Here is a 20,865-nt window from a genome sequence, read left to right on the forward strand (position 1 = left end):
ATCCTCGCAGCGGATCCGCGACGCCGTGATCGTCCGCCTCTCCGAAAACCTATCATCCTCCGACTCCAACCACTACTAACCCGTCCCCGCCGACGAGGCCTACTCCGCCGCCCGCGTCATCGAAGACAAGGCATTCTCTGCCGCCGACGTGCATAATGTCCTCAACCACCATTTACTCAACCCCACCGCCACCGCCACTGCCCACCGGTAACACCAACGCTCACCAATTTCCAACAGTAGATAGACTCGCCTTCCTTATCGACAAGTCCAAATCCATCAACCACCTCCTCCAACTCCATGCTGCACTCCTCCGCCACGGCCTTCACCACCACTCCATCTTGAATTTCAAGCTCCAGCGCTCTTACTACACTCTCGGTCGCCTCGACTATTCTGTTTCCCTCTTCGAACGCACCCACAACCCCAATGTCTTTTTCTGGACCTCCATTATTAACGGTCACGTACAGCGCGCTCTGCACGACCAAGCACTATTCTACTACGCACAAATGCTGGTTCACGGTGTCGAACCCAATTGCTTCACCTTCTCTTCGCTCTTAAAATCCTGCCCGCTTGAACCCGGAAAAGCCCTTCATTCCCAAGCGATCAAACTTGGGTTCGTGTCGGATTTATTCGTTAGGACTGGTCTCGTCGACGTTTATGCGAGAGGGGGTGATGTGGTGTCTGCGCAACAACTGTTTGATACTATGGCTGAGAAGAGTTTGGTTTCTTTGACGGCAATGATTACTTGCTATGCTAAATATGGGGAGCTTGGCAAGGCCCGTGTGTTGTTCGAAGAAATGAAGGAGAGGGATGTAATTTGTTGGAATGTGATGATTGATGGGTATGCTCAGAATGGGATGCCAAATGAGGCTTTTATATTGTTTAGAAAAATGTTGAGGGCAAGAGTTAAGCCTAATGAAGTGACGGTGTTGTCTGTGCTTTCTGCTTGTGGGCAGCTTGGGGTTTTGGAGTCTGGTAGATGGCTTCATTCTTACATTGAGAATAATAGGATTGAGGTCAATGTTCATGTTGGTACTGCATTGGTTGATATGTATAGCAAGTGTGGTAGTTTGGAGGAGGCGCGATTGGTTTTTGATAGGATCAAAGACAAGGATGTCGTTGCTTGGAATTCAATGATTACAGGGTATGCAATTCATGGATTTAGCCAAAATGCCTTGCAATTGTTTAATGAAATGTGCATGATTGGTCACCATCCTACTCACGTAACCTTCATTGCCATTTTGAGTGCTTGTGGTCACGCAGGTTTAGTCAGCGAGGGATGGAGTTTTTTCCATTCAATGAAAGATCAATATGGGATTGAACCAAGGATTGAGCATTATGGGTGTATGGTAAATCTTCTTGGCCGTGCTGGGCATTTAGAAGAAGCATATGCGCTTGTCAAAAACATGAACACAGAGCCAGATCCTGTCTTATGGGGAACTTTGCTTGCAGCCTGTAGGCTCCATGATAACATTGCTTTGGGAGAGGAAATTGCAGAGTTTCTGGTTGGCAAGAACCTTGCAAATTCAGGAACGTATATTCTTTTATCAAACATATATGCAGCCGCTGGCAACTGGGATGGGGTGGCAAGGGTGAGGACCTTGATGAAAGACAGTGGAGTGCAGAAAGAACCTGGCTGTAGCTCAATTGAAGTGAATAATAAGGTACACGAGTTTGTTGCTGGAGATAAGAAACACCCAAACAGCAAAGAAATTTACATGATGCTAGAGGAGATAAATGGTTGGCTCAAGGCACACGGCTACACCCCACAGACAGAAATTGTGTTACATGACTTAGGGGAGAGACAAAAGGAGCAATCCCTTGAAGTTCACAGTGAGAAGCTAGCTATGGCTTTTGGGCTCATCAGTACTCAACCTGGAACTACTATCAAGATTGTGAAGAACCTCCGTGTATGTCTAGACTGTCATGCTGTGACCAAGTTGATTTCAAAGATAACTGGTCGTAAGATTGTGATGAGGGACCGTAATCGATTTCACCACTTTGTGAACGGTTCTTGTTCTTGTGGGGATTACTGGTGAATTGCAATATTGTTAACTATTCATGTTCTTGTAGGAATTACTAATGAACTGTAATATATCACACTTTTACTATAATTAGCAGTCCACTGATAGTATAATTTGAATAATTTTTGTAAACCAACTGCAAATTCCCCTAATCTGTTTGACTGGTGATAGTTGGGCTCATTCCTCAATATCAACTGAAAAGATAAACATTCAGCAAAGAAAAACTGAAAGGATAAACAAAGTAAACGCAATGTAACTGGGTAACAAACATCGTCCCGAATAACAATCATTGGGAAAAGAAATGGTAAACTAGAAACCATAAATTATGGTCCAATTCAAATAATTCTGTACATAATTGGGTTACAAACTTACAATTCACTCCTACCAAGCATAAGCCTGACAGATAATTGAGTAAATGCAATTACAAAAGCGATCAACACAAGCGAGTAATGCCTGATCTATGGTTAAAACGCAAAATCTACCCCCAAAATACACTTTTTATCCATCCCCATTAAAAGTAACATCTCTACAACTAAAATTTGAAGACCAACTAAGAAGTTAATATCATTCCTGAGGTCATAGGGCTTTGGAAAACCAGGAAATTTGTAGAGCATTTTCCAAGACCTTACATTTTGAAATCCAAAACACAAACTGTATTGTTGGCAAAACATGCAGCAATCTTCCTTGTTCCAGCAAACTTCAAATATGCCCCCATTGCTAGTATAAGTTTTGACAATCTTGTTTTCCTTCAATGACCAGATGTGCATGGATTTATCAAGAGATCCACTAGCCAAATACTCACCATTTGGGCTAAATGCAACAGAATATACAGGATCCCTGAAGTTTCAATATAAGAGATCAGTGAAATTTAAAAGCATCTCATCGGTTATAATCACCTTCAAATAACATCAATGACAGCAGCAAGGGCCAGTACCTGTGTCCATTTAAGCTAATAAGCCTGACAGATAATTGAGTAAATGCAATTACAAAAGCGATCAACACAAGCGAGTAATGCCTGATCTATGGTTAAAACGCAAAATCTACCCCCAAAATACACTTTTTATCCATCCCCATTAAAAGTAACATCTCTACAACTAAAATTTGAAGACCAACTAAGAAGTTAATATCATTCCTGAGGTCATAGGGCTTTGGAAAACCAGGAAATTTGTAGAGCATTTTCCAAGACCTTACATTTTGAAATCCAAAACACAAACTGTATTGTTGGCAAAACATGCAGCAATCTTCCTTGTTCCAGCAAACTTCAAATATGCCCCCATTGCTAGTATAAGTTTTGACAATCTTGTTTTCCTTCAATGACCAGATGTGCATGGATTTATCAAGAGATCCACTAGCCAAATACTCACCATTTGGGCTAAATGCAACAGAATATACAGGATCCCTGAAGTTTCAATATAAGAGATCAGTGAAATTTAAAAGCATCTCATCGGTTATAATCACCTTCAAATAACATCAATGACAGCAGCAAGGGCCAGTACCTGTGTCCATTTAAGCTGTATAGAAGTTTCCCAAGTTCCACGTCCCATAGCTTCACTGTTGAGTCAAATGATGCACTACATAGAAACACAACCAACAACATATTTTAACTGAAATAAGTAAAACAAGAATGAAGACCTAAATATGTCCTGCAACACAGAATATTTTAACTCTGTGTGTGTGTGTGTGTGTGAGAGGTTTGTATGCAATATGATGCACAAAAAAATTTATTCAGATCTTGTCCTGGCAAAACCTTAGTGTATCTTAACACAGTAATATAGGCTTAGTTACACATGTAGTCCTCAACCTTTGCCCCATGTTTCAAATTCATTAAAATATAAACAGGACTATGCATCTACTGCTGTAATTGACGTTTTCTCTCATGTGAGTCATACACTCTTCAATCCCGCAGATATTATACAGAAGGCGAGTTCAAACTTTGGACTTTCATTTTTCAAATGCATTTGAGCTTTGAAGTATTTATGCCTATGTTAGTTCATTTAAGTGAATCTCTCCCTCCGTTAATTGCTGGTCACTCCAATGACTAATACTTGGAAAAGAATGGGGGAAAGTCACCTTTGAGCTATCAATCATTTGTGAAGTGTGCTTGGCAACCCTCATGAGTGTTGCAGTATTCTAATTTCCTATCCTTTGAAATGCTTCATTTTAGTTCTTACATTTTTAAATTTGTGTCAAAAAAAATACTTATCAAAAAGAAAAGTTTGTGTCAAAAAAGTCCTTGCAGTTAACCCCTGCTTTGATTTTGAGTAGAGATTGTTCAGTGAAATCCCAAGGATTTTGATAGCAGCATATAAGGGAAAGGATTGGCCATTCAAATACTTTGTTTTGGAGTAGAGAGAATCAAAATAAGAGCTAACATTTCAAAGCCTGAGGACCATTTTAAATCATGGGGTGAAGGTTCAGGACTAAATGTGAAACTAAACCAGTAATATATTGTTTAACCCAAAAGCAGCCTCCTCAACCAAAAAATGAAAGGGAGGCGGGCATGAAGAAATACAATGAGCAGCACGATATATTTTTTTGATAGGAAAGTTAAATGATAATAGTGAAACCAACACAATATATTAATGCAGTAAAGTTATCCATCACTACAGACAGGAGTTGAAGATGGGCCAAGTCGTAAATTTTGAAGTCTACAGTCTGAGAAAATAAGCCTGACCATCATTGAAGACCAAATGGTGATGGAACATTTTCAACATAATGGTGGCTTCACTTAACAACTCCTGATGCACTCTACCTCTTAATAATATTGTATGAAACTAATTAAAGTTCAATGTGTTTTGTATATATGAAGAAGTAAAATACAAACTTCTTTAACAATACAAGACGAGTCAAGACTAATAATACAAGTCAAGGGTACTAAAGATTCAAAGTAAAAGCACCTTATATAATCAATTGAGTTTTACTACAGGCTGCCAGTAGCTAATAATTCTGTGCCTCTGAAAATTTTGATAACATTAATAGGTTTTCTAGAACAAATCCGTAATTCATAATCCATATTAAATTCGCTTTTCAAGGAATAAAAAGTTAAATGATCAACTAAAAAAGCAATTCCAGAACTATCAAATAGAATAACTAGATAACCAGTGCAAATGCATAAAAGTAGATGAAAATTAATGGCATTCAAATTCATTAAATCAACAACGTATACCTTGCCAACAATAACTGATGATTAGGGTTGCTTGTACCAGGTCCAGTGGGACTCCATCTGATAGTATATATCTCCTGCAAAACAATTATTCAATGTTTCTGAGAACAATCCAATCAGAGCTGAAGTGCATATGCTGGGAGGCAAACACATTGAGATTAAAAAGAGAAACAAAATCTCCACAGTACCTTAGCATGATCCTTTAAGTCATGAACATACCTTTCCTGCTTCATGCTCCATATCTACAACATTGCTATATATTAGTTGAAATTGAAAACAAAAACACACCAAAAAGAAAAAACCAACAGAACGATATATATTTCGGAGTGACAAGAATCAAGATAAGCCAAGAAGAAATGTGATGAAACTGTATGAAAGAGGTCAAATTAATTTAAAGATTGAAATACAAATTGAAGATGGCACACACACACACACAGAGATAATGCTAAGAGCAAACATCAACGACAATGGAACATAAGATGCAAATCAATGTAATAATAGTACCATAAACAACCCTTGCAGTGACAAAAGTGCAGACACACAAACACGCACATATATAATACCAACAGTGAAAATCTATGTCAATGGAACATAAGATGCAGGGGAAGTTGGTGGTCTAATTCTGTGCAAGGGCCCTACGGAGTTTGTCTTTGGAAGAGGATCAGGAAGGGGTGCGACACTTTTTATCGTTTTGTTAACTTTAAGGTGGGAGATGACTCTTCTATAAAATTCCAGCATGACCCTTGGTGTGGGGGGCTTCCTCTGAAAGACAACTTCCCTGAACTTTATGGCTTTGCTTGTAACAGGTATGCTTCAGTGGCAGACTTGTTATCTCTTTCAGAGGATAGTTATCATTGGAATGTCAGTTTTGTTAAACCAACACAAGATTGGGAATTGGAATTGGTTGTCTCCTTTATGGATTGGATCGATTCTGGCCTGAGGAGAAAGAATGTAGTGGATGAGCTGTGCTGGATTCCCTCCTCCAAGCAGACTTTTGATGTTAGATCCTTTTATAGGGCCTTACATTCTTCTACTCAACTCTCTTGGAAGTCTATATGGAAGCCGAAAGTACCTACAAAGGTTAGTTTCTTTCTTTGGACTATGGCACTGGTGAGGATTTAAGTAGTGATAATTTGAGGAGGTGTAGAGTAATGGTGATCGATTGGTGTTGAATGTATAAGAGAGATGAGGAGACTATTGATCATTTACTTATGCACTGCCCTGTTGCTAGAGAGTTGTGGAATTTGGTGTTTTCTCTACTTGGCGTTCTGTGGGTTATGCCAATGGGGTTGTGGATCCTCTAGTAAGCTGGCCAAGTAAGTTTAACAAATATAGATATGCAGCGATTTGGGAAATTGGGCCATGATCCCTCATTGTCTCATATGGCGTATTTGGTGGGAAAGGAATACTTGCACTTTTGAAGGAAGCAAGAGGTTGATTCATGATTTGAAGCTGCTATTCTTCTAGACTTTATCTGAAAGAACAAATGCCGGTTTTTTTCCTTTTAACTCTTCGTCTGATATACTTGATAGCTGTAATTTTCTTGCTTTATAATTTTGTTTTCTTTGTTGGCCCCTAGCACCCTGCCTGTGTGCTCTGGTCCCTTCTGTGCTTTTGTTTTTTATTTGATGAAGCAGTAATTACTTATAAAAATAAAAATAAAACATAAGATGTAAATCAATTTCCTAAAAGGAAGGAATAGCATAAACAACCTTTGCGGTGATATCATCAGAGCAAGAGGCCAACAAAGAACCTGTTGGACCAATTTGACACAGTTAACTTCACCCTGAAATTGCACAAAGTTCATAATTAGCATTAAAAAAAAAAAAAAAAAAAAAAAAAAAAAAAAAAAAAAAAAAAACTTTACAATGAAATCACTTCATAAGTCAATGCACACAGTTTGATCTAATGCTTTCCAAACATGCAGAAGCCAACAGGTTTCGCTACTTGATAGTCAAAGTGAACAGATTTAGACACAATGAGGCAATTCTAGTAACTACTACCACTAATGTAGGCACTAAGCTGGTAAATACATGTTTTGCTACTTGATTAATCTTAGGGTCGATGCATAAATTTTGGGTAAACTGAAACATTCCTAAAGGTGGAGCTGGCAATTCCCAGCAAAAATCCACACTAAGCCCCAAGGTTGGCCATGAATAGAAAAATATAGAAGCAATACTTAGGGAGCAATATGAGCAGTAGAATTCAAGAACAAACCTGATGCCCAGCAAAAGTTTTGATAGGACGGTTTTCTCCAATCTTGCAAACATATATCATATTGTCTGTGGAACTTGTTGCAAATGAAACATTGTTGCGCCAGTCGACATCAAGTGTTGGACCTAGATGATACAAAAATATTAAAGTTTAAACCCAAACAAAGGAAATTGTTGCACAAGACAAACACTGATGAGTATCAACATTCATTCAAATGTAACAGCTGCATGAAATTCAAATTGTTGTTTCCATTCCTCTGCCTTCTCATTCCATACAATTGCAGTTTTATCACAGCTGCCTGTAAGAAGATAATCACCCTTCTTGTTCCACTTTAGAGAGAATATGGGTCCTTTATGTTTGCTCAGAGTACTCCTTAATTCACCTGAACAAAGATAATAACAAAATCAGTACACCAAATAAATTTGTGCGATGCAATGAAGACTAGCATACAATTACGATTCCAAGTTCCCACATAAATATGACATGCACCACATGAAAGATATCAAACCGACCAAGAAAAAAATTTGCTTAATCATTTGGCCTAGTCCATACATGCAGATATTATAAGCTAAGGTTATGTATGTGTGTATGTTGGACGTGCATATTTTGGGGAAAGAGATATCCATATAATTATAACAGATTGAGATATTATACATAATATTAACAACACAACAAAACAGGAGAAAATAACATTACATCTGCCCTACTGTAAAAGAGAAACTGGATCTTTGGAAATGGAATAAAAGTCCCATGCATCTGCCATTCAGTTTATTTGGACTATGTACAACTTAAAAAAAAAAAAAAAAAAAAGGATACAATTGTACTTTTTCCCAGCTTATTTTTTAAGCCAAATAAACCAATGAAAATATGCTCTCCCAAACGAACAAAAAAACCAACAAGAATGACTAAAATAACCAAAGCTCAAATTGAATGTTTTTTTTTTTTGCGAGGGGGGTGGTAAGTAAAAATATTATATTAGAAGAAAGAGGAAAACCTATAATCCCCAATGTTCTTTAACAAATCAAAAGAAATCTAAGAAAAAATAACTTCAATTGAAACTTCTCTAACCATATATCCTATTTATTATAAATAAAAAATTCCTCCAACCACACACTAGAAATAACTCAGAAAAAAGAACTAGTGAAAATTCACTAACCACATATCATATTTGTGCAAGGAACTCAACTTTGTGTAAATCAAATCTCCACGACACTTTCGTAATTCACTTATTCTATCCACATTCTTCTCTCACATCCTTTTAAGATACTAATCTTTTAGCAAATAGCAAGTTAGTTTGGTGACTAGGTTATGTCTAAGGCAAGATTTCTAGCACAAACATATATATGCATGTGTGTGAGAAATAATTAATTCTTATAAATGGATGTGTAATTTTTAAAGACAACAAAAATTAATGAAGAAATTTATTTATTAAATTATAGATGTGGTAAGAAATAATTAAGAAATTTATTTCAACTGAGCTTAAAAAAAATTTAGGTCCAGGGGTTCAAAATTTTAGTTTAGGAGGGTCAAATTAAAAAATAAATTATATATATATATATATAATTTTTTTTGGCCCAACTCAGGGGTTCATTTGAACCCCTGGACTGTGCCTAGAGCTGCACATGATGTGGTATAAATGATATTCATTATCATTTTATAATAAAATTAGTAAACTTAAAGGCATTTTTTGTTTTCTATATAGGAAACCTCTTTTATACCCAATTATTGAATATTTATAAAAGCCTATAAGATTAGGCTTGTGATAAAGTATGTAGTGCTCAAGTATTAATAAAATTAGTCCAAACCCGTGTGATGCATGGGAAAATAACTTTACATAAAGGTATAAAGTAATTATGCTTATCTCTAACTACTTTGTTTCAATAGGTTTTTGATCTTCACTATTTTCATCAACAATTGATAAAACATTACTCCTCTTTATTGTTTTTTCATAGTGCCAATCTAATCTAAATATTTTTTTATTATTTCAAAGTTCAGCAATGAAGCCTTCATGAGATCTAATAGAATCATTTTGAAAACCCATGAAATTGTTAAAAATTCAAGAAAGGCAGCTTCATGAGCTTCAAAAAATTCATGTTAATTAGTGTACTTTTGTAACTAGGCTTTGACAGTTTCACAAAAGATAGTCACACAATTGCTATCAGAATAAACTTAACCAAAAATAATAATCATAAACCATTCAAAATGGTATTTCTCATGAAAGTAGACGTACCAAGTTCTAAATAAAAGCTAAATTATTTAATATTTATCAATTAGGCTTTAAGTCTTCCACATGCAAGTAATGCCTGATATCATGCCTCTCTTCTACCTGATTAGATAATGATTGACATATACGCGAGAAGGAAAATAGGTACTTGAACAAAGAGGGAGATGGATTATTAAAAAAAAAAAAAAAACTCATAAGAAATTGCGATTTAGATGTTCCAATACCGATAATATCTTCTTCCAGGTAATAAGAGTGAGCTATAGGCAAGGATTATACTAAACTCATAAGAATTTTTTTTTTCCTTTTTAATATCACCATTTCCAAGCCTCTCCTAGTGCCATCATCAATTGGGAAAAACTGGAGCTTGAGGTTCATAGAAGTGAATATCTTTTTATCAACAAATAGAATTTGCAAAAAAGGTAGGCAAAATGTTCCAACAGGATTATAATACTTTTGGCCTAGAAATTAGATTGGGAACAAATCATACTGTCAAAACCTTCAGGTGTCTAGAGCTTAAATCCTTTCAGGAATATGGAAAGAACAATTAGGTACCCACCTGGAGAATCTGGGTCATGTTCAACCTATTTATCTGTCGCAACCCACTCCAAATGCTGAGCAGCATCTGCAACCAAAAAACTCTCAGAAATTGCAGGTTTTTCCCATTTCTTATGTGCAGCTAATAAGGTGACATCTACTAATCATCCATTATAATGGCCTTTATGAAATATTAACACTATGATGTTGCAGACAACAAGATTAAAGATGGTTGGTCATTGTGGGGCTTTTGTCAATCACAGCAACATGGTGATAAGTATGTACTATCATCACCAAAGGAAACACCTTCATTACCAAACCAAATATAAAATTTCCAAATAATAAAAGAAAAGGCAAAAAAAATTTAAACTAAATAAGCATGTCACATGAATGAAATTATATGCAGCCGACTGCAGTAATAATAGTAGACCAATTTGCGCACAGGAAAATAAGTAATTAACTTATACCTTCAAAAGAAAAACTAATTAACATAATGAGAAAAATAAGTTTTTGTTGAAAATTTTTTCCAAGGATAATTTTCCCCTGAAACACATTGAAGCTCATTTAGCAAACAAATGTTCTTGGGAAAGCTTGCAAGATGTAGTTGTAATGGAAGGAGTAGCCCACTTTATCATTGAAGAAAGGCCAGAGGAAATCAATCTTAATCTGAGATAGATGCTTACAATCCTAATCTAAGGGATCCTTACATGAGGTTACAATTGGGGAAACTATGACCAAAAACAACAACAACAACAAATTTTATTTTTATTTTTATTTTTAGGAGACTGATATATATATATATATATATATATATATATATATTTTAAGAGGGGGGGGGGGATGACGGCGATAGAGAGAAAGGGAGAAGAAAGAGAGAAGATTTTTTTTTTTTTAAGTAAATAGGAGAGAGAAAGAATAAAATATTATAATTTTTTATAAGTTTATAGCTATAGTAAGCTGTCAAGTGTCAAAGATAACAACGTACCGTAGCTTAGTTGTTATTTTGTTTAAGTATAGCAGCTTTATTGTGGAACACATTTTAGAGTTTTAAGGACAATTTGGTATGAGATTTTGATCAATAATTTTTAACTTTTAAATAATATTATATATATTTTTGCACACTCTTTTACATGCACATAATTTCAAAAAATACAAATAATGTTAGGCAATGTTACCAGTTCGGCCCTTAAATGTTAAAATGACGTTATAGCAATTATAGCTGTGAATGCCGTTTGTTTTTTCTAAGAAAGAAAGTGAAATTTGAATTTTAATGAATTACTATTTTTAAATATATTAAAAAAATAATGATAATAAACATTTTAAAAGTACTACACAAAGGAAATGGCAGACGCTGCAGCACCCAAACCGGATAACTCGAAATTCTCCATCAGCATTTGGCCATCCTCGCAGCGGATCCGCGACGCCGTGATCGTCCGCCTCTCCGAAAACCTATCATCCTCCGACTCCAACCACTACTAACCCGTCCCCGCCGACGAGGCCTCCTCCGCCGCCCGCGTCATCGAAGACAAGGCATTCTCTGCCGCCGTCGTGCATAATGTCCTCAACCACCATTTACTCAACCCCACCGCCACCACCACTGCCCACCGGTAACACCATCGCTCACCAATTTCCAACAGTAGACAGACTCGTCTTTCTTATCGACAGGTCCAAATCCATCAACCACCTCCTCCAACTCCACGCCGCACTCCTCCGCCACGGCCTTCACCACCACTCCATCTTGAATTTCAAGCTCCAGCGCTCTTACTACACTCTCGGTCGCCTCGACTATTCTGTTTCCCTCTTCGAACGCACCCACAACCCCAATGTCTTTTTCTGGACCTCCATTATTAACGGTCACGTACAGCGCGCTCTGCACGACCAAGCACTATTCTACTACGCACAAATGCTGGTTCACGGTGTCGAACCCAATTGCTTCACCTTCTCTTCGCTCTTAAAATCCTGCCCGCTTGAACCCGGAAAAGCCCTTCATTCCCAAGCGATCAAACTTGGGTTCGTGTCGGATTTATTCGTTAGGACTGGTCTCGTCGACGTTTATGCGAGAGGGGGTGATGTGGTGTCTGCGCAACAACTGTTTGATACTATGGCTGAGAAGAGTTTGGTTTCTTTGACGGCAATGATTACTTGCTATGCTAAATATGGGGAGCTTGGCAAGGCCCGTGTGTTGTTCGAAGAAATGAAGGAGAGGGATGTGATTTGTTGGAATGTGATGATTGATGGGTATGCTCAGAATGGGATGCCAAATGAGGCTTTTATACTGTTTAGAAAAATGTTGAGGGCAAGAGTTAAGCCTAATGAAGTGACGGTGTTGTCTGTGCTTTCTGCTTGTGGGCAGCTTGGGGTTTTGGAGTCTGGTAGATGGCTTCATTCTTACATTGAGAATAATAGGATTGAGATCAATGTTCATGTTGGTACTGCATTGGTTGATATGTATAGCAAGTGTGGTAGTTTGGAGGAGGCGCGATTGGTTTTTGATAGGATCAAAGACAAGGATGTCGTTGCTTGGAATTCAATGATTACAGGGTATGCAATTCATGGATTTAGCCAAAATGCCTTGCAATTGTTTAATGAAATGTGCATGATTGGTCACCATCCTACTCACGTAACCTTCATTGCCATTTTGAGTGCTTGTGGTCACGCGGGTTTAGTCAGCGAGGGATGGAGTTTTTTCCATTCAATGAAAGATCAATATGGGATTGAACCAAGGATTGAGCATTATGGGTGTATGGTAAATCTTCTTGGCCGTGCTGGGCATTTAGAAGAAGCATATGCGCTTGTCAAAAACATGAACACAGAGCCAGATCCTGTCTTATGGGGAACTTTGCTTGCAGCCTGTAGGCTCCATGATAACATTGCTTTGGGAGAGGAAATTGCAGAGTTTCTGGTTGGCAAGAACCTTGCAAATTCAGGAACGTATATTCTTTTATCAAACATATATGCAGCCGCTGGCAACTGGGATGGGGTGGCAAGGGTGAGGACCTTGATGAAAGACAGTGGAGTGCAGAAGGAACCTGGCTGTAGCTCAATTGAAGTGAATAATAAGGTACACGAGTTTGTTGCTGGAGATAAGAAACACCCAAACAGCAAAGAAATTTACATGATGCTAGAGGAGATAAATGGTTGGCTCAAGGCACACGGCTACACCCCACAGACAGAAATTGTGTTACATGACTTAGGGGAGAGACAAAAGGAGCAATCCCTTGAAGTTCACAGTGAGAAGCTAGCTATGGCTTTTGGGCTCATCAGTACTCAACCTGGAACTACTATCAAGATTGTGAAGAACCTCCGTGTATGTCTAGACTGTCATGCTGTGACCAAGTTGATTTCAAAGATAACTGGTCGTAAGATTGTGATGAGGGACCGTAATCGATTTCACCACTTTGTGAACGGTTCTTGTTCTTGTGGGGATTACTGGTGAATTGCAATATTGTTAACTATTCATGTTCTTGTAGGAATTACTAATGAACTGTAATATATCACTCTTTTACTATAATTAGCAGTCCACTGATAGTATAATTTGAATAATTTTTGTAAACCAACTGCAAACTCCCCTAATCTGTTTGACTGGTGATAGTTGGGCTCATTCCTCAATATCAACTGAAAAGATAAACATTCAGCAAAGAAAAACTGAAAGGATAAACAAAGTAAACGCAATGTAACTGGGTAACAAACATCGTCCCAAATAACAATCATTGGGAAAAGAAATGGTAAACTAGAAACCATAAATTATGGTCCAATTCAAATAATTCTGTACATAATTGGGTTACAAACTTACAATTCACTCCTACCAAGCATAAGCCTGACAGATAATTGAGTAAATGCAATTACAAAAGCGATCAACACAAGCGAGTAATGCCTGATCTATGGTTAAAACGCAAAATCTACCCCCAAAATACACTTTTTATCCATCCCCATTAAAAGTAACATCTCTACAACTAAAATTTGAAGACCAACTAAGAAGTTAATATCATTCCTGAGGTCATAGGGCTTTGGAAAACCAGGAAATTTGTAGAGCATTTTCCAAGACCTTACATTTTGAAATCCAAAACACAAACTGTATTGTTGGCAAAACATGCAGCAATCTTGTCACCTTCCTTGTTCCAGCAAACTTCAAATATGCCCCCATTGCTAGTATAAGTTTTGACAATCTTGTTTTCCTTCAATGACCAGATGTGCATGGATTTATCAAGAGATCCACTAGCCAAATACTCACCATTTGGGCTAAATGCAACAGAATATACAGGATCCCTGAAGTTTCAATATAAGAGATCAGTGAAATTTAAAAGCATCTCATCGGTTATAATCACCTTCAAATAACATCAATGACAGCAGCAAGGGCCAGTACCTGTGTCCATTTAAGCTATATAGAAGTTTCCCAAGTTCCACGTCCCATAGCTTCACTGTTGAGTCAAATGATGCACTACATAGAAACACAACCAACAGCATATTTTAACTGAAATAAGTAAAACAAGAATGAAGACCTAAATATGTCCTGCAACACAGAATATTTTAACTCTGTGTGTGTGAGAGAGGTTTGTATGCAATATGATGCACAAAAAAATTTATTCAGATCTTGTCCTGGCAAAACCTTAGTATATCTTAACACAGTAATATAGGCTTAGTTACACATGTAGTCCTCAACCTTTGCCCCATGTTTCAAATTCATTTAAATATAAACAGGACTATGCATCTACTGCTGTAATTGAGGTTCTCTCATGTGAGTCATACACTCTTCAATCCCGCAGATATTATACAGAAGGCGAGTTCAAACTTTGGACTTTCATTTTTCAAATGCATTTGAGCTTTGAAGTATTTATGCCTATGTTAGTTCATTTAAGTGAATCTCTCCCTCCATTAATTGCTGGTCACTCCAATGACTAATACTTGGAAAAGAATGGGGGAAAGTCACCTTTGAGCTATCAATCATTTGTGAAGTGTGCTTGGCAACCCTCATGAGTGTTGCAGTATTCTAATTTCCTATCCTTTGAAATGCTTCATTTTAGTTCTTACATTTTTAAATTTGTGTCAAAAAAATACTTATCAAAAAGAAAAGTTTGTGTCAAAAAAGTCCTTGCAGTTAACCCCTGCTTTGATTTTGAGTAGAGATTGTTCAGTGAAATCCCAAGGATTTTGATAGCAGCATATAAGGGAAAGGATTGGCCATTAAAATACTTTGTTTTGAAGTAGAGAGAATCAAAATAAGAGCTAACATTTCAAAGCCTGAGGACCATTTTAAATCATGGGGTGAAGGTTCAGGACTAAATGTGAAACTAAACCAGTAATATATTGTTTAACCCAAAAGCAGCCTCCTCAACCAAAAAATGAAAGGGAGGTGGGCATGAAGAAATACAATGAGCAGCATGATATATTTTTTTGATAGGAAAGTTAAATGATAATAGTGAAACCAACACGATATATTAATGCAATAAAGTTATCCATCACTACAGACAGGAGTTGAAGATGGGCCAAGTCATAAATTTTGAAGTCTACAGTCTGAGAAAATAAGCCTGACCATCATTGAAGACCAAATGGCAATGGAATATTTTCAGCACAATGGTGGCTTCACTTAACAACTCCTGATGCACTCTACCTCTTAATAATATTGTATGAAACTAATTAAAGTTCAATGTGTTTTGTATATATGAAGAAGTTAAATACAAACTTCTTTAACAATACAAGATAAGTCAAGACTAATAATACAAGTCAAGGGTACTAAAGATTCAAAGTAACAGCACCTTATATAATCAACTGAGTTTTACTACAGGATGCCAGTAGCTAATAATTCTGTGCCTCTGAAAATTTTGATAACATTAATAGGTTTTCTAGAACAAATCCGTAATTCATAATCCATATTAAATTCACTTTTCAAGGAATAAAAAGTTAAATGATCAACTAAAAAAGCAATTCCAGAACTATCAAATAGAATAACTAGGTAACCGGTGCAAATCCATAAAAGCAGATGAAAATTAATGGCATTCAAATTCATTAAATCAACAACGTATACCTTGCCAACAATAACTGATGATTAGGGTTGCTTGTACCAGGTCCAGTGGGACTCCATCTGATAGTATATATCTCCTGCAAAACAATTATTCAATGTTTCTGAGAACAATCCAGTCAGAGCTGAAGTGCATATGCTGGGAAGCAAACACATTGAGATTAAAAAGAGAAACAAAATCTCCACAGTACCTTAGCATGATCCTTTAAGTCATGAACATACCTTTCCTGCTTCATGCTCCATATCTACAACATTGCTATATATTAGTTGAAATTGAAAACAAATACACACCAAAAAGAAAAAACCAACAGAACGATATATATTTCGGAGTGACAAGAATCAAGATAAGCCAAGAAGAAATGTGATGAAACTGTATGAAAGAGGTCAAATTAATTTAAAGATTGAAATACAAATTGAAGATGGCACACACACACACACAGAGATAATGCTAAGAGCAAACATCTACGTCAATGGAACATAAGATGCAAATCAATGTAATAATAGTACCATAAACAACCCTTGCAGTGACAAAAGTGCAGACACACAAACACGCACATATATAATACCAACAGTGAAAATCTATGTCAATGGAACATAAGATGCAGGGGAAGTTGGTGGTCTAATTCTGTGCAAGGGCCCTACAGAGTTTGTCTTTGGAAGAGGATCAGGAAGGGGTGCGACACTTTTTATCGTTTTGTTAACTTTAAGGTGGGAGATGACTCATAAGAAATTGCGATTTAGATGTTCCAATACCGATAATATCTTCTTCCAGGTAATAAGAGTGAGCTATAGGCAAGGATTATACTAAACTCATAAGAATTTTTTTTTTCATTTTTAATATCACCATTTCCAAGCCTCTCCTAATGCCATCATCAATTGGGAAAAACTGGAGCTTGAGGTTCATAGAAGTGAATATCTTTTTATCAACAAATAGAATTTGCAAAAAAGGTAGGCAAAATGTTCCAACAGGATTATAATCCTTTTGGCCTAGAAATTAGATTGGGAACAAATCATACTGTCAAAACCTTCAGGTGTCTAGAGCTTAAATCCTTTCAGGAATATGGAAAGAATAATTAGGTACCCACCTGGAGAATCTGGGTCATGTTCAACCTATGTATCTGTCGCAACCCACTCCAAATGCTGAGCAGCATCTGCAACCAAAAAACTCTCAGAAATTGCAGGTTTTTCCCATTTCTTATATGCAGCTAATAACGTGACATCTACCAATCATCCATTTTAATGGCCTTTATGAAATATTAACACTATGATGTTGCAGACAGCAAGATTAAAGATGGTTGGTCATTGTGGGGCTTTTGTCAATCACAGCAACATGGTGATAAGTGTGTACTATCATCAACAAAGGAAACACCTTCATTACCAAACCAAATATAAAATTTCCAAATAATAAAAGAAAAGGCAAAAAAATTTAAAACTAAATAAGCATGTCACATGAATGAAATTATATGCAGCCGACTGCAGTAATAATATTAGACCAATTTGCGCACAGGAAAATAAGTAATTAACTTATACCTTCAAAAGAAAAACTAATTAACATACTGAGAAAAATAAGTTTTTGTTGAAAATTTTTTCCAAGGATAATTTTCCCCTGAAACACATTGAAGCTCATTTAGCAAACAAATGTTCTTGGGAAAGCTTGCAAGATGTAGTTGTAATGGAAGGAGTAGCCCACTTTATCATTGAAGAAAGGCCAGAGGAAATCAATCTTAATCTGAGATAGATGCTTACAATCCTAATCTAAGGGATCCTTACATGAGGTTACAATTGGGGAAACTATGACCAAAAACAACAATAACAACAAATTTTATTTTTATTTTTATTTTTAGGAGACTGATATATATATATATATATATATATATTTTTTTTTTTTTATATTTTTATTTTTAGGAGACTGATATATATATATATATATATATATATTTTTTTTTTTTTAAAAACCCTTAGGAAATGTTATGATATTAGCCAACATGATGCCATAGTGGACATTGTCAACATAGCTAAATTCAGCATTCTACATATATTGGAGTGGGGAGAATTATGTCAAATGAATCTTCTTCTCAAATACAAGACAAAGATTTTTCTAGTTCCCAGTTCTATAGGTTCTTCTCATTTCATAAATTGAGACCCATAAAAAGAAAAGGTAAAAATCTCATTTAGCTCTGCATAACATAATATGTAAATTCTTCAAATAACATACTAAATACAAAGTTGGTACATTCTTTTGGAGCTAAAAACAACATAAAAAAGAAGAATTGAGAAAGAAATCTAACAAAACAGAATATGTACAAATGGGGAGAGAATATATGGAACCTTATGAATTTTTTATCATATGGGGAGAATCTTTTTCATCATAAATCTAGCCTAATAGATTAGTTTTGAAACTAACTAAATAAAATGGTTTAGATTGTGAAATAATACTGTATAAAATAACCTGTCTTTAGGTCTGTAACAGGAATAGCCTATTGGAATTCTTGGTAACCTGTTAGGATACTAGCTGTATCAGCTGTATGTACTGAAGCTACCATGTGTTGTATTGTATGCTAGTGTTGTTAGCACAGTAAGACGGTTAGTTACAGTAATGCAGCTAGTCAGTTAAGCTATTAAGCTGAAATGCAGCTAGTCAGTTAGTTAGCTTTTGGGTGGGAATTGGTTAAGCAGAGATTGCATTGTATATAAGCTGCTAAGATGATCAATTAGAGGTTATCCAGAGAATTAACCCAAGTTTGTGCCTATCTTCTTCTTTCTTTGCTTAGGAGGTTGGTTTCCCTCAAAGTAACTGTGATTTTCTTCCTCAATCCTCATTCCTTCCTTCTCAAATCTCTGAACTACCAAGAACTTAACATTACCCTTATACCGAAGAACCAATCACCAACTGCTCCTATAATGGTCCAGCAGACCAGCACAGATAAGTGCAGATTATACTAACAATGCAAATAGCAGAAATTGGTACATGACACAGTTCTCAAATTTCTTGCATTAAGCAATCACATACTGTGTTCACTTTTAAATTGAACGAAGTATGATAATCAGAAACAAAAAACATGACAAAATTTAGATTTATAAGTCAATAAGGCTGAGTTTATAGTTGTTTTTTTATGCAATCATGGTTCAGATTATTGTGTTTTGAAACAATATAAGCAACAAAATGTTTACTTAGAAATTCACGCACCCCAAGAGCTGATGATGAGTTTTGGTGATGGGAACTTTGGTTCAGGCATTTGTACAAACAGTTTGAGGAGGACTACTACAGACGCAGCTGTTCCAATCATCCTTGACCAATGCCACTATTGTCAACTCCCATACGGTCCTGTTATACCTCCTAACCTCCCTCAGGTTGGAGTAAGTTGAATACGGATGCTTTGGGACTTCTTTCATCCTTCTGACAGAACTTTGGGCTCTAAGAAATGACGTATTTATAGCAAAATCTCTTAGGATTGAAAAGCTCATTGTCATTTGTCAATGAATGTGGATGCAGCGGATATAATATCACTTGTTTCTAGTTCAAATTCTATAAATAGACTAACCCTGCCTCTTGTGGCTGACTGCAGGGCCATTCTTCAAGCTTTCCACTAGGTGAAAATCGAGCAATGCATTACTTCAGAGAGGCTAACAGAGCTACAGATTCTCTTGCTAAATATGGTTGTTCTCGAGCAGAACCTTTTATTGTATTTTCTCAGCCTTCTTCTGGTGTTTTAGAAGCTTTGCTTTTTTTACTATATTTCGGTTCCTATTTTCCGGAAAAAAAAAAGAAAAAAGAAAAAAATCAAGTCAATGGCTGAGATTAGGGTGTTTAACTTATTATACATTAGTTTTTGATATTTAAACAATATTACATATATTTTTACACATTTTTTTACTTAAACGTATTTTTAAAAAGTACAAACAACGTTACTAGAACAACATTAACAAATGGGCTCTGAGAATTGAAAAACAACGTCTTTCAATTTCAACTTTCAATTCCAATTATTGAATAAAAATTAAAAAATAAAAGTAAAAAAGTAAAAATTTAAAAAGTGAGAGTAGTAAAATCTTTCTGTGAGAGGGGAAGGGGGTAATTGCACCTTAGGTATTGTACCAAATCCTAATTTGTTTTTAATGGGTTCTTTAAGTACCACAAATGAATTCAAAACTCTTACCACAATTCTTTTAGGTGTTAGACTGTAATTGACTAACTTTTACTTTTATACCCAATACTTTTTCTCCTCCATTTATAGTTTGACATATGGAGAGTTGTAACTAGAATTTTTTGGTTTTTAATTATGTATCAAAGGATAAGAATTAATTTTATATTTCATTTGTTTAGCTAAAAAGAAGCACAAAAGGAAATAAATTATAGACAAAGTTTGGCTCTAAACTAATAAGAAGATGACATTAATTCTTCTTATATACAGTACACATGACTCACTTAGCCCAACAAATCAAGTAAGTTATGTACTCTGCACAAATAACTGGACACATTTTATCTTTCAATTGTTGGCTGATCAGAATCCCAAGGCTTCAAACATGTTTAAAGCCAAACCTTTTACATAAATTCTAATTTTTATTAATTTTCTATTATAAATTTATCATATAAGTATTTATTTTTTTGGTTTTTTGAATTTTGAAGTTAATAACAATATCAGAAATCTTACAACAATGTATTTCAACATATAAATTTCAAGAAATATGCTTCAAA

The 20,865-nt window shown here is 35.9% G+C and overlaps 2 protein-coding genes across 2 annotated transcripts; one reads left to right on the forward strand and one right to left on the reverse strand.

The window, feature by feature from the left end:
• The first annotated feature begins 37 nt into the window (after positions 1–37).
• On the forward strand, positions 38–13,667 carry LOC112002021 (uncharacterized). Its single transcript, XM_065760660.1, has 6 exons — positions 38–2,032; positions 5,991–6,264; positions 6,416–6,500; positions 10,150–10,274; positions 10,370–10,433; positions 11,584–13,667. The coding sequence occupies exons 1-6, from the start codon at positions 156–158 to the stop codon at positions 13,590–13,592; spliced, it is 4,434 nt and encodes a 1,477-aa protein (XP_065616732.1). The 5' UTR covers positions 38–155; the 3' UTR covers positions 13,593–13,667.
• Positions 13,668–13,881: 214 nt separating this feature from the next.
• LOC112002019 (WD40 repeat-containing protein HOS15) lies at positions 13,882–19,857 on the reverse strand. Its single transcript, XM_065760670.1, has 6 exons — positions 19,360–19,857; positions 17,258–17,323; positions 16,364–16,417; positions 16,179–16,252; positions 14,520–14,594; positions 13,882–14,422 (listed from the first exon to the last, which is right to left on the reverse strand). Exons 2-6 carry the CDS (start codon positions 17,321–17,323, stop codon positions 14,203–14,205), a joined length of 489 nt encoding a protein of 162 aa, XP_065616742.1. The 5' UTR covers positions 19,360–19,857; the 3' UTR covers positions 13,882–14,202.
• Positions 19,858–20,865: the final 1,008 nt, after the last annotated feature.

Source organism: Quercus suber, unplaced genomic scaffold, assembly GCF_002906115.3.
Source record: "Quercus suber isolate HL8 unplaced genomic scaffold, Cork oak 2.0 scaffold_377, whole genome shotgun sequence".
NCBI classification, from domain to species: domain Eukaryota; kingdom Viridiplantae; phylum Streptophyta; class Magnoliopsida; order Fagales; family Fagaceae; genus Quercus; species Quercus suber.

Coding starts and splice junctions, on each gene's coding strand:
- LOC112002021 (XM_065760660.1), top strand. CDS start 156: ATGTCCTCAACCACCATTTACTCAACCCCACCGCCACCGCCACTGCCC. Junction 6,501..10,149: donor TCCTCTAGTAAGCTGGCCAA/GTAAGTTTAACA, acceptor AAATCCTTTCAG/GAATATGGAAAGAACAATTA. Junction 10,434..11,583: donor TCACAGCAACATGGTGATAA/GTATGTACTATC, acceptor CCGCGACGCCGT/GATCGTCCGCCTCTCCGAAA.
- LOC112002019 (XM_065760670.1), bottom strand. CDS start 17,323: ATGCTGCTCAGCATTTGGAGTGGGTTGCGACAGATACATAGGTTGAAC. Junction 16,418..17,257: donor ACATGACCCAGATTCTCCAG/GTGGGTACCTAA, acceptor GCAATGTTGTAG/ATATGGAGCATGAAGCAGGA. Junction 14,423..14,519: donor TATAGCTTAAATGGACACAG/GTACTGGCCCTT, acceptor TTGAAACTTCAG/GGATCCTGTATATTCTGTTG.